Here is a 14,751-nt window from a genome sequence, read left to right on the forward strand (position 1 = left end):
GATCGGGTGGTCGGAACGAGGTTTGTTCATTGAAACCATCATAGAAACGTTTTGTGCGTGCGAATATTGACCTGCAATTGCATAGATCGTCAACAACCAGCACCAAGATTAGTCCATCACTGTTCGCGTGGTTTCCTACACCAAACTTCCCTTGTTATATTCCCTTCTAGTAATCTTTCTTTGACAGGGATCAAAGCTTATCACTTTCTGAAAACAACATTATCAGAATAGTTCTCCGCTACCCTCTTGCCTAGTCGCCTCTCTTGTTCTATATATACAGCCATACCGGCATTATTCGTTCATCGTGTTTCAATCTAGCTAGTTGGTTACCAGTACCAATTCTTGACTAGAGGCTAGGCTGCCAAAATTACCTAGACAGAAAAGCAAGAGAACACCATGAATGCCACCTCATTGGATGATATGTACATCGTTGGCGAATGCAAGGACCAGACGACCATAGACGGCACACCGTTAAACGAAGGTGGAGGTGATGATGACGGCAACGACAACTATAATGGTCTCATGGCTGCCCTGAAGGCCAACAGGGGGTGGCTGGAAGCCAAGGTCGCCATCAACAACGCCATGATCGCCATGGAAGATACCTCGCAGGATTTCTTCAGCGTTGGCGAGTGCGAGGGCCAGAAGACCATAGACGGCGAGCAAATGCCGCTGGTCCTGACCCCCTCTGCAGATGGCAAAGGCTGCGCCGGTCGCACGGGCTACGAGGCGCTCGTGGCCGCGCTGAGGGCCAACCGGGAGTGGCTGGAGCGCAAGGTCGTCACCCACAGCGCCGTGCTGTTGCGCGGCTTCGACGTCCGTGACGCCGTGGAGTTCAACGCCATAGTGGAGGCGCTGGGGTGGCCCAACATCCGGTACGTCGGCCCGGCCCCGCGTACCCACGTCCACGGCCGCGTCTGGACCGCCAACGAGGGGCCTCTCGAGCAGTTCGTTTACTTCCACCACGAGATGGTGCTGGTGCGTACGTGCGGTGCACTTGTTGCCTCTGCTTAATCACAAGCGCTAGACACCTTGTGACTCTGTATCTATGTGCAGATCAAGGAGTTCCCTGAGAAGGTGATATTGTTCTGCGAGGTGCCGCCACCGGAGGGTGGGGAGACGCCGTTCGTGCCGAGCTTCCGGGTGACGGAGCGGGTGCTGGAGGAGTTCCCGGAGATGGTGGAGGAGCTGGACGTGAAGGGGCTCCGGTACACGCTCACGGCGCTGAGCAAGAGCGACACCAAGTCCATGAGGGGGCGAGGGTGGGAGGACGCCTTCGGCACCTCGGACAAGGCCGAGGCAGAGAAAAGGTAATCAAACACGTCAGCTGGTTGCATTGCTGATTATTATTTATTTCAGTACCTTTCAATGCTCCCTATTTGTTTCATAAAATTCTCGAAAGTACTTGTAGGAGGGAAAAAGTGTAAAAAACAAATCACATGTGCTGGAGCGAGTTGTTATTTCTAGACGCTAAAAACCGTTTAGTCCGGCCTTTCTATCAGCACCCATGTACAATCCACTTGGAAGCCTCCCCATCAACTATGATGTATGCAAAAATGTGTTGATGAAATGCCACGTGAACAAAGAGCAAAAGGACGGATCCAACCTTTTCCAAACAAACAAAGAGATGAAACGAGGAGCATCGTCCAGTACTTCGATTCTCAAGATATCTTATTAACATCTAACTAAATTTCATGTACTTAGCAGAAGAAACAGTATGACAAATTACAAGACCAAAGTCTTGTTTACAATTCCTAATTTCCCTTAGACATCTTCGCACCAAATTGGAAGTACTACCTCCTTCAAATACAAAATATAATTTATTTAGGACATCGATCCAGTCTTCAAGATGGCATATTGACTAACAATTTCTACATAAGTAGTATGTTCTTTCAAATAAAAGAAACATATATATATATATATATATTTCAAAAGTACTTTAATAATATGGATATCTAGATTTTCAATAATATGTTGTCAATCTATGTGATTGTTTATATATTGTTAAGTCTAAACTAAAGAAGTTTGGATGAAGAGAGCAGTATTAAGTCTCCAAGCATGTAGCAAAGTATCCAATTAATACGAACTACATGTGGACAACCACAACTCGTGTGCAGAGCAAAGTTGCTGGGCATGGACATGGAGTGGCTCCCGGACGGTAGCGTCAGGACGATCCTAGGCCCGCACACTTTGACGCGTGTCTTCCCGGGCCGCAGGGGCCGAAGGATGTGGTTCAACACGGTGGTGGGGATGCACGGCAAGGAGCTGAGCTCCGCCACGTCAGCTGACGGCGGCGAGATCCCGGCGGTCTTCGTGCGGCGGTGCGAAGAGATCATCGAGGAGGAGAGCGTCCAGTTCCGGTGGCGCAGGGGCGACATCCTCATCCTCGACAACCTCGCCACGCTCCACGCCCGGCGGCCGTCGCTGCCGCCCAGGAGGATCCTCGTTGCGACGTGCAAGTGAGGTGATCCATCAACTACGTTAGTATTGTGCATCCGGAATGAGAAATGACAGCGTTGCGATGCCATTTGCACTGTTTTTATTTTTGAGATCAACTGGTTTGCACTGTTGTACCTTTTACTTTAAGATCTCTCTCTCTCAAACGGATTTACATAATGGGCTACAGCTTATTAAACTGTAGAGTGCTAGACTAATAATGGTATTGGGTGCATCCGTATTTGTGTCGGGAAAATTCATAGTTCACACCACGAATTTGCCCGCCCCGTGCAAGCTGCTGCACTCGGCCTCCCCTACCGACGCTGGTGCCCTCCGCCTCCCGCACCGGTAGTGCCGTATTCAGGAGTGGAGCTACAGGGTAGTCTAGATAGGCTCAAGATTACCATTTCAGCCTTTTTTTTATTAGTAGCCAGCCCATGGCTCACCTTGCAACCAAGAAAAGGCCTGACTCCATCACCTCCCGGTCTGGTCGCACGTTGCTGCCGCTTGACCGCTGCACGTCTGCACATCGACATACGTGACTCCGCCAGACGCCCAGACCGACCTCCCACCTCTCGATCCTCAGTTCCCCATCCTCTCTCTACCTAACCTAAAAGTCTCCATGCCCAGTTCTTCATCCCTAGATGGTGGCACCAGATCAATCACTCGCAGCTTCGTTGCGAGCCCACGACACTGCCGACCCGTGCTCACCGCTCGACGTGCCTGTTGGCAGGAGGCAGGACCGCGCGTTCGTGAAGTAGATGGAGGGTCTGCCGGCTGCATTGCCGCACTCGCACTGTATAGGCAAGCAGAAGCACTGAAGCAGCACTGCAGCTGTGCGACAGGCCGGTAGCTAGCAGCCAACGCAGCATGGCAGCAGGCCAGCAGCGCCCAGCCAACTAGCCAAGAGGCAACAATTAACCAACAGGTTGTTCAATCTTTGATTTCTTTTGCAATTTCCAATATTCAATTATTCAACAGAATTTAAGAATTAGAATACATTGCCATTGTCAAACAGTGATTCACTATTTGACTTAATTGTACTTATGAATTACGAATGTGGAATTGTTAAAACATAAAGAGGAATGCTCGGGGCTGTACCGCAGTATATACGGGCCCTGTGCAAAATTAAAATTATACATTTCTTGAATACAATTGTATGTGTATCATTAAAGACAGAATTAATGTTATATGCAGTCAATATTTATAAATAAAAGAGGAGTATTTGAGAAATTCATAAAAAATATAATAATGTCTAAACCTCTACTTGACAAGCACTAATTACCACTTATTAAACACAATGGAATGATATTTGTGGAATATCGTATCTTTTCTTTTTCTACAGCTATGAGGATAAAGCACACACACCACACACTCACATCTACAAATAATACTATTGAAAACACTCGCGTGTGTAATTCATGGGCACTAGGGTTTGAATTTTGGTGGCTGGAGTAGTATTTTGATGCATAGTATTGCAACTAGAGAAAACAAATCTAGATGAGTTGTGGTTTGTAAAGAGTCTATTTATATTCTACATGCTATACCATATTGTCTAATTTGAATGAGTAATGAAAATTCAGTTGCACCTAAAGGTTAAAATATACTTAATACTAGTAGTATAGTTCTATCTAATCTTCACATGAAAATCTATGAGACGTAGTTTCACAGTGAGATGAATAGCCAAGTTAACGGGTTGTTGACCTAATTAATAACCTAAAATTACAGAAATTAACTTGGTAAGGTAAGATTAATGACCACATGGGCCCCTTGCAGGGTGGGGACCCTGTGCGGTCACCCACCTTGCACTTGCTAATCGATGGCTCTGGGATGCTGACAGTGCATTGCTTTTTCAGAAACATGAAAAAAAAGACAGAGAAAATTTCATCTTGTCCACCACCAATTCCGGTTACAATGGAAGGGCAAGCACAATTACAAGAACCTCCTCTGGCTCAGGTAGTGGTTGAAGGACAAACATAAGAACAAGAACCACTTTCAGTTCTGATTATAGATGAAGAGCAAACTGCAGAACAAGAACCACCTCTAGTTTATAATGTTGATCATCTCCAACATGATCTAGGCTTAAGGGTGCCTATTTCAAGTTATGATGTCAATGATCAAGATGCAGTTTGAAGATGATATATTCTAAAAGGTCAATCCCAACATTATGTCCATGATTATAAAACCAGGAAAATATATGGTAACTGCTTCGGTATTATTTGGTTCTATAAATATCCTTGGCCTGAATATAGTATTGAGAATGATACAACATTTTACATGGTATGTTATTTGTTTAGCAAGAAAAGTGGTAAATTTGTTAAAGGTGAATGGAAAGAAATTGAAACATAGGTGGTGATGCACTTGACAAGCATGTGAGGGGTATAATAAGTGCTCACAACATAGCTCAAGAGTAATATAACTCATTTATGCAAGGTAAATCAATTGATAATGTTCTTATGAAAGCATCTCGAGAAAATCTATGTCTTTACAAGGCTAGGTTGACTTATTTGCTTGGATGTTTGAGGTTCCTTTGCACCAAGAATTTGCATGTGGTGACATGATGAAAGAGAAGAATCTAGCAATAGAGGCAACTTCTTTGAACTTTTAAAATGGCTTGCAAAAAATAATGAAGAAGTTAATAAGTTGGTTTTGAAAAATGCTCCAAGAAATTACATTTTGACTTTCCTCCATACAAAAGAAAAGTATTTGTTATTATGTTGAGAAAACTACTAGACATATAATTAAAGAACTTGGTAATGATCATTATGCAATTCTAGCTGATAAGCCTGGTGATGTATCATATAAAGATCAGCTAGCTCTTTGCTAGCGTATGATGATAAACTTGGTAGGGTATATGAAAGGTTTTTTGGAGTAGTTCGTGTAGCTGGTACCAGCTCTTAAAGTAACAATTCAATTTTTTTCTTATTGACCACTTGACTCTTACTAAAAGTCTATGGGCAAATACATGATGGGGCTAGTAACATGAAATGAGAGACTAATAGGCTGAAAACATTTATCATGAAGAGTCTCCTTCTGCTTATTACATCCATTATTTTGCACATCAACTTCAATTGATTCTTTTTGCTATTGCCTAGGGAAATAATGGTTGCATGTGCACAACCACAAAATCAGTGAAAGCAGGTGGAGTATCACAGATGATTTTTTATAACCTATCACTGACAAAATACCTACAGACGGTTGCTAATACAGACGTGTCTATAATATGACTGTCATCTAGGTGTGCCAGAAATCACAGATAATTTTTATAAATCTGTCTATTTCTATCATGCAGACAAAATCAGAGTTTAAAAAACCATCTGTGATATTATTAAAGACGGTTTCTTGTAAGATCCATCTGTGTCTGTATGACACACAGACATAATTTTCTGAAAACCCATATTTAGTTAAAGACTATGGTACTATTTATTTCCCTAAAACGACGAGAAGTTCATCTCCCTTGCTCTCCTCGTTGCAATTTGAGTCCCTTCTGCAAAGGTTTTTTAGGGTTTGTTCTTGTCGATTATTGGTAAACCGCCAATCTAACTAACATGTTGAAGAATAGATGATACTTTGAGTAGATGAATCATGAGGGAAACACATAGAGATTTTTAGACAAGTTTAAGCCTCCCTGAGGATAAGAACACTACATCATGCTTGTCTTGTTTTGATCTAAGCCTGTTAAAAGGGGGTGTAGCTAGCCTAGATGGTCCTAAATCTAGTCGGCGATTTCTTCCTTCCTTGGCTTATGTTGGCTTGTATCGCTTCTAATGACTTATCCTCCATAGGGCCTCTTGGCTCCGAATATATATATGGGTGTTGTTCGTCGTCTATACTCTTTCTTCCTATTCCTGAAGATAAACCTTTTCAGTTACGAGATGCCTTAGGTACCTGAGGGTGGTTTACTTTCTTCCAAGGATCGCCATCCTAGAGATAAAAATATGTCCCAAGAATTATAGGAAACTCTAAGGTACCCAGATATAGTAACTATCCATTATTCATCGTCAGTTCCAACAAGGGAGGTTTAAGATTTGGGCTCTGAATCTCTTTCCTTGCACTGAGGTGAGTAGGTTTGCATCACGTGCGGTTTTGTTAGGGTTTAATTCGATATGTGTACTGAGGGTAATGTGGTGTTTGTGTGTCACAGATGTACATTAGAGTGTCTTTGTTCACTGCTATTAGGCGCTGGGAGGATGGAGTTGTTGCTATGGCTGCTTCCATGGTTTGGAAGTTTGGTGTCGATTTCGGTCGTATGGAATATGTATTGTTCACTGCTGTGAAGATTACCACCGTGAACCCAATGTTTACTATGAATTGTGTTTTATTGTATGTTATTTTTGATGAAAGTTTCTCTATTGTTGGCGAGACATATGTCAAAGAATGGTGCTACAACATTCCTTTCCTTAACTGCACTCTTTTACTACTAGGAAAAGACTGACCTTGCAAAAAGCATATCTCTGGATCAGCTTTAAAACATCATTCAGCTGCCTCTCAACTCAATCTTTTGCTCAATTCTTGCCGCTAGAACAAGCTCTGCTCAACATTGATCTCAGTGAAGATGACACATCTGGATATATGTATAAGGGGGAATGGACAATTCTCATTTGTCAAGGCTTATAAAACGCTCATTGGACATTGTCAAGTGCATGCACCCAAGTATACACTGGCTTTGGAAACCTCCTGACAACCTAAGCATAAAGTTTTTTCTGGCTGCTAATGAATGATCGGCTAAACACGAGGTGCATACTACGCCAGAAGAATATGCATGTGCCCTCATACAACTGTGAGCTATGCAACCATCGGATTGAAGAAACAATTGATCATCTATTCATCAATTGTGCATTCTCAATGGATTGTTGGGCAATGCTTGATTTGACTGTTCCTCCATTAATTACTTGAACCTAAACAAGTTCTTCAGTACTTCAAGAATAGGCTGTAAGTGCCGTTTTTCATGGAGATCATCACCCTCATGTCCGGGAGCATTTGGACCACGAGAAACGACTTTATCTTCAATCAGGTTGTTCCCTCAATTGTCACTTGCAAGGAAAAAATTTAAGCATGTGTTTGCCTCAATGATACACAGAGCTAAACAAAGTTACTCCCCTAGCATCAACACTTGGCTTGAAGGATTCAATTAGCTTTTGCTTTGTCTTTTTTTGTGTGTGTTTCTTCTTGTTCTTTTTCCATGTATGGTTCTTTAATTAATATATAATCAGTAAGGGCTAGCCCCTCTTGTTCCTTAAAAAAAATGGGAGGTAGTGCTTTCCTAGGAGTCCACTTACCGAATGGGCGTGTGTGCCACGTGCGTTTGTTGCCTAATATAAGTTTTTCTTTTGACTTTGTTTTCTCTCTATATTTTATAAAACCATTTCTTTCTAGATAGTTTGTTAATTCCTATTTGAGACAGATTTTATTAGAGGAACCAAACTACTCTGTACAAGGGAAAAGGTACGATTTTAAGACAAAAATGTTTTAGTTCCCATTGGGTTAGTCACAAGCAGGGTTCACACTTTCGGCGAAATTCGGACAAAAACTGGCGATTTTCGGGTCTACCAGACCCCGGTAGCAGCATGTACCGGTCAAAATGTTTCAAGTTTATTTAAATATTTTTTAACTTTATAAACGTTACGTAGTGTTATCTCATTAAACCATTCACTAAAGAACATGTGTGGTAGTGATGGCGCATTACGCTCATCAACCCGAAGACCCAGGTTCGATTCTCGCAATTGCTTTCCTTGCCCGTCCAATTTCTGTGGCTGACATGTGGGACCTACACATCGGATGGAAAAATAAAATACAATGAATACTACTGGAATCGAACCAACGACCTCCGGGTTCGCAATTGAAACTGTAATAAATTATCTATTTTGTAAGAGATCTAGACTCTATTTATTCTTATTACAAAAATTGAATTTGAATTTCATTTAAATGATTTTGGACAGAAAATCCTAAAAAATCGGCCATCTAGCAGTATATTGGAGGGGTCAGATTTTTTTAAAAAAATGGTAAGCTAAACCCTGGTCACAAGTATATATTCTTTTTTTTTGGTTGTGTAGGTCTTCGTTTATAATATATTGCAATGTTCATCATATGTGAGATTTTATATTTATCAAATATATTTATCCTGTGCATTTATTATTAATGATGGTTATTAGGCTAAAACCATCTTCAGCAATAGAGATCATTGTCACTGACTGTTTTTTTTGGTTGGAAATGTTTGTGATACTAGCTTATAACTTGCAGTTCTAGCCATCGCTACTACAGAAATTTCCTTTACTGCTAGCTTCAAAATCCTCTTCACTATCGGTTTTGGAGGATTATCACTACCGGCTCCATAGACTGACAGTGAAAGGGATTATCACCGCTGGCTGAAGGATTCGACCGGTAGTGATGCCCTGGGTATCACTGCCGGCTGGTGGTTTCAGCCGGCAGAGATGCCTTGGGAATTACTATCGACTGAAAGCTTCAGCCGGCAGTGTTGTGCCTCCCCCCTTCTACTCTAGCCCTATCCTCCCACTCTGTCCTCCTTCTTTCCTTGATCTCTCTGTCTCTCCCAATCAATACATGCATACAATGAGACATATGTAATGTAAATCAATAATAAAGGCACCATCATTAATACATAGTAATACATGTCACACATATATACATAATAGTTCTCACAGGTCACCCTCCGAAAAGTCGGTCGAGTTCAGCTAGTCCAGTATCTTTCTTACAAGTCACATCATCTTACATAGCAAAATAATGATGATTACAACCAGAATTAGGATTATAACATCTTTACACGTGGCATCACACTTCTTATTTTTGAAGTTAACCAATTTTAGCCCTCCCTTTGTATGCGCAATAACTTCATGTTTGGACTTATATCCTTTGTAACATGCTCCTTTGATTCCATTAACTTGTGCATGGCATTCCTCCCTGTTGGAGAACACTTCACTTTGCCGATCATGATGAACAACATACCATGTCATAGCCGTCCTAAATTTCAGAGAATATGCAAAAATGATATACTACAAACGGGGAAGGGGACGGTGGGGCTCCGGGGAAGGGGACGACAGCCTCCGGGATAGGGACGACGGGGCTCCGTGGACGGTGACCTCTGGGATGGGGACGACGGGGCTCTAGGGATGGTGGTGTTAGGGAGGATGAGGCGAGGATGGCGGCATTGGGGAGGAGGCGGCAGGAGGCATTTCGGCGCGGAGGGCACAGGCTGGGAAATTTTTTTTAAGTGTCAGAGGGCAGGCGTCGAGCAATTATATAAGGGAGGGCTTTCACTGCCTGCTCAATAGGATGACCGGCAGTGAAACTACTTTTATCGTTGGACTAATAAGTCCACTGGCAGTGGAAGGGGTTTCACTACCGATCCAATATGTCCATCGGCAGTGAAACCCCTTCCACTGTTGGTACCGTGGGGTGAAAAAATTGTTTTAGTTTCACGCGCGCGCCCAGAGAATCGAACACACGACCTATATCAAATAAGAACAAACAAACCACTAGGCTACTCAAGAGTTTTCGATTGAGTTTATACTATATATATTTATTAACATTCTATTGATCTAAAATCCTAATACATATTTATTTAAATTTGAAAGAGTACCTCCACTGCTAACTCAATAGGACGACGGGCAGTGAAACTACTTTCACTGTCGGCTTAATAAATCCACTGGCGGTGAAAGTAGTTTCACTGCCGACCTAATATGTCCACCGGCAGTGAAACCCCTTTCACTGTTGCTACCGCAGGGTGCAAAAAATTTATTTTAGTTTTACACGCACGCAGAGAAATTGAAGCTTCCATAACAAAAGTGAGGTATAATTGCATTAAAACAAATTCATACATAGTAATTCATACATATTGTAGACTTCTAAATTTATTCCTATGGTTCATTAGGATCAACTTTGAAGATTTGCCTATGTCTCTATAGGGATAAGATCATCTTTGGTTTTTCGGGTAACATTTTAAGTTAAAATGCTAAATATAGGATTAACCTTAGGGATTTTAACTTACTTGAGCTCAAGAGGCTCCTTCTAAAAGCTTGCTTGCTGTTTGAAAAAAATCCAGAGTTCACTTGTCTAAAAAATAAAAAAATTACAAATGAGCAAATGGAGAGGAAAGAAATAATTTTGTTTGGATAGCTAGAGAGAGCTCATCTAGACCTTCTTCTTGACCAAAATTGAGTTTGAGTGGTAGGGGAATCAATACGGGAGAAGGGATGAAGTGGTTGTTGGCATAGAAGATTTTGTGAGGGAGAGAGTACTTAATTGACTCTGTTAGCTCAAGGTAGAAGAAGGTGAGAAAGAGGAGGATATTACTATCTGCTCATATAATCCACCGGCGGTGATGTAGAGATATCACTGCGGTGATGTAGAGATATCACTGCTGGTAAGTAGATTAAGCCAGGAGTGATGAGATGTGGGTGCATCACTGCCGGCTCAATCTATTCAGCCGGTAGTGATGGACCAGCATATAAGTCCAGTTCTATAGTATTCCATAGCTGTTATTATCGAAGTTTAGAAGATTGACATTTCTAGTGGTGTAATCCTTTAAACGCCTATCTTTCATTCCATTTCGATGCGTTTGGAAAATGAACGCTTTGTGGTTCCAGTCGAACCTATAGTGTTTGGGATGCAAGTGGTTACCGAATAAATAGTTGAACCGAATGAGTTCTGATTCGACCCGATGATGAAAAAAAACTTCCATCCTACTTAGAGTAGCTGATCGGCGGCTGTTTCTTCCGATAATTTCTTTCGCCGTAGCAGTCTGATACTTGGCTTCCCCGTTCGTCAAAGTGAAACGGAGCGACCGAATCATTCGACCCTTCGCTTTCCTGCATGGGCACTGCAAAAGACAAATTACGCACATGGAAAGCCCAAGGACTCCTGAAGCACGGCAAGTATACATATGATCGAGCAATTGGCATCTTCTCGTGCTGCTTGGATTTGGAGCAAAGTGTACCAAGGGGCTCAATAACACATGTATATATATCATCGTCCCTTACCATTTTTTAATCGCCTCATGCATGCAAATGACAGTTGACAGGTACACTTTTCACATCCACCAGATTTGTTGTAGTCTTTTGCTATAGGACCCTCGATTAATTGTAAGAAGAACGATGCACTGCAATGACATCTACTCGAGCAACTCGACAACGTACCAGTTCTGCCATGGCGATTCTTCTTCCCGGCAATGGTTCGTGAGCAACTACGACTTGAAGGACGGCCACAGAGCGGGGCCCGCCATCTTCCTCGCGGTCCTCGCGTCGGCTGTCATGTTCGGGCTCGGCGTTCTCCTCATCGGCCTCAGCCTCTTGGGCCGCCTCTCCGGACGCGCCGGCCTCAACCCCACCGTCCGCGTCTTCCTCTACGCGTCCTTCTCCCTCTTCCTCCCTCTTATGTCCTACATGTTCTCCCAGGCCAAGGAAAAGGCCGCCATGAAGCAGCAGCAGTCCAGCGCCAACGGCGGAGACCCGCAGCTGCCGTTCCGCGCCCAGGTCATCCTCGTCTGGATGCTCAGCGTGGAGCTGCTGCGCAAGAAGTTGGACGCCATCCTCGTCGCCATAAGCTCGTCGCCGCTGCGCGCTGTCCACCAGCAGCAGACGCTCTGGGACGCCATCGACCAGATCGTGCGCATCGCGTGGATCGGCTACCTCATGTACTCGTACGTGCAAGGGATCCTGAAGCCGGGGTTCATGATCCTCTGGGTGCTCACCCTAATCAAGGCCGCCCAGAGGGTCGCTGCCGTGGAGCTTGCAAAGCGCTCCTTCGCCGTCGGCAAGAACGGGCACCTCGTCGTGGGTTACATCGCCCAGATGATGGAAGAAGAGGATATCAGAGGCGAGCCGGAAAGTGGCACTAAGCTTCTGAGGAAGTGTTGGTACGCAGTCATGGGTGAGGAGAGGCTAAAGAGGGAAGCAGGTCCCGAAGGCTACCGAGTGAAGCTACCGGAGTCGGACGAGAAGAAGGACCTCGTCACCGTCGGCGACATATGGAAGCTGGCCGAAGGAGGTGATCGCAAGCCGCCTGACCGCTTACTTGCTGACCATCCGACACTGAAGGATCTCTGCCTCGCCTTCGCGCTCTTCAAGCTGCTGCGCGCGAGATTCCAGAACCTCCAAGTCGACGAGGATGTGACGGTAAAGAACCGCGACCTCATCTTCCGAGGCCTCGGTAGCGGTGACGATTGCCGCGAAGCTAACAGCAACAACAGGGACCGAGATGGCGACGGCAGCGAAGACATTGACGAGAGGGTGTTCGGCGTGATTGAGCTCGAGCTCAATTTCGTCATGGACTACTATCACTCGGTGGTTCCAGTGGTGCTGTCGAGCCCGTGGTTCTTTGTCGGCAACTACTTCTTCGTGCTCCTGATCGTGGTGAACCAGTGCATAATTGCACTCATCATCACCGGCAACGGCAATCTGGTGCCCGTCATTGGCTGCCTCGTCCGTGACGTCGCCACGCTGTCGCGCCGGGCGATCGACCTCTTCATGTGCCTCGGCCACAAGGTGCTCCAGACAATCATCGTCATGTTCCAATCCTTCAACATCCTCGTGAGCCTACTACTCTTCCTCACCTATCTGCTCATGGAGGCGTGGGAGTTCGTGGTATACGTGCTCTCCGACTGGTTCCTGGTGTCCCTGCTGTGCGAGTATGCTCGTAGGCCCAAGTGGCAGTCGTGGCGGTGGCTGCGAAGAGCCTTCGGCGTGCTGCTGTGGCTGAAGCGAGTCGGCCGGCGGCGTGCAGAGGTGCGGTTCAACCAGGTGCGCATCCTCGACCTCCGCAGGCACACGCCGTGGGTGATTGTCTCCAAGGTGCTGCAGCACAGGTTCCTCGGCATGTCTTCTGTGCCCGTGCCGAGGGAGGTGAAGCATGCGGTGTTCGCTTCTCTCAAGGCAAAGGTCGGCGGCGAGCCGCTCAGCAACGGGGTCGCCGTGCTGCACCGCCGCGGCTACCAGCAGCTCCTGTGGGCGTGCGATAGCATGAGCGTCACCGAGGTCATCCTCGTGTGGCACATCGCGACCAGCCTCTTTGATATGAACTCAGCGACGGTGGCGGCGGCCAGGAGGGCGGAGGAGACTGTTGCGACGACGCTATCCAAGTACTGCGCCTACCTGGTGGCGTGCGCGCCGGAGCTCCTCCCGGAGGACAAGGAGGGGTCGCAGCACGTGTACTCGGGCGTGAAACGCGACCTCCTTGGCGCACTGCGCAGGAAGCAATGTTGGAGCACGTCGGAGAGAAGGCTGGAGCGGGTGATGAGGATATTGATCGAGGGCCCAGACCATGAGGCGGCGGCGTACAAGGGCGTCGAGCTGTTTGCACAGCTCGTGGGGGAATGTGGTTTCGAAGGCGACGACGCAACGCGTGGGTGGGCGCTGCTAGCGGAGCTGTGGACCGAGATGGTCGTCTACGTCGCACCCTCAGAGAATATCGAGGGCCACGCGGAGGCGTTGGCGCAGGGCGGCGAGTTCATCACGCTGCTGTGGGCGCTGGCCACCCACGCCGGCATCACCCGCTAGTACTTCTGGTTCACCTCGAGCGGCCGGAAGCGTCGTTTGAGCTTTCCATGTCTTGACAGTTGACACGAATTTCCATTTCCATACCTATGCTGTCTTGCATTATTGTGTGTATGCATGTGTGTTTATTTGTGCTCAAGCGCGTAGAGTCTAGAGTGCCATATTGTTCCTTTTCTTTTGAGAGCCTAGAGTGTCAAATTGTTCTATCTCTCAATTACTACATTGTGGTGTCGATCAATTAACAAACAAAGTCATGTAAGGTGTGATGCATGAGTTCCAGCAATAGCTTCGTATTGGGTTGTAGTTTAAGCCCTCAAAGAAACAAATGTTGTGCCTTTGCATAAAGACGTGGCAAAGAGAAATTGGATAGGTAGTCAGCAATGTTCTCTTTTAAACTGTAACGAGACCATTCAACATTTTTTTTTCATGACCACTATGCTTGATTGATTTAGGAGTTAGTCCAAATAGCAGCTGGCCTATATCCACCTAATAGTATCTCCCATATGTTTGGCTATTGGTTTAGTGGGTATGGGAGTAGATCAGAAGAAAAATATCTTGGATGGGGTCGCTGCACGTACTATGTTGGTTTAATTGGCTCTGTCTAAATGGTATGGTATTTTATAAAGAAAAATATACTATTTTTATACATACTTGAGGATGGATAATGTAAAACTATCATATCCATATACCTTAGGGTTTTTCTATATTTTCGGAGCATATATATATATCCATGAGGAGGGAATTCTTGGACACATAGAAACTGCCCGTAAATGCCTAGGACATCTCGTGAATAGGAAAATTTGTCTCCGAG

General features: G+C 45.1%; 2 protein-coding genes across 2 annotated transcripts; both read left to right on the forward strand.

Moving 5' to 3' along the window:
• Positions 1-317: 317 nt before the first annotated feature.
• LOC133902017 (clavaminate synthase-like protein At3g21360) lies at positions 318-2,676 on the forward strand. Its single transcript, XM_062343588.1, has 3 exons — positions 318-975; positions 1,054-1,307; positions 2,115-2,676. The coding sequence occupies exons 1-3, from the start codon at positions 397-399 to the stop codon at positions 2,458-2,460; spliced, it is 1,179 nt and encodes a 392-aa protein (XP_062199572.1). The 5' UTR covers positions 318-396; the 3' UTR covers positions 2,461-2,676.
• Positions 2,677-11,543: 8,867 nt separating this feature from the next.
• LOC133901482 (uncharacterized) lies at positions 11,544-13,943 on the forward strand. The gene has a single exon (XM_062342838.1). The coding sequence runs from the start codon at positions 11,544-11,546 to the stop codon at positions 13,941-13,943; it is 2,400 nt and encodes a 799-aa protein (XP_062198822.1).
• The last annotated feature ends 808 nt before the right edge of the window (positions 13,944-14,751 follow it).

The sequence above is a fragment of the Phragmites australis genome, chromosome 20 (genome assembly GCF_958298935.1).
Source record: "Phragmites australis chromosome 20, lpPhrAust1.1, whole genome shotgun sequence".
Taxonomy (NCBI): Eukaryota; Viridiplantae; Streptophyta; class Magnoliopsida; order Poales; family Poaceae; genus Phragmites; species Phragmites australis.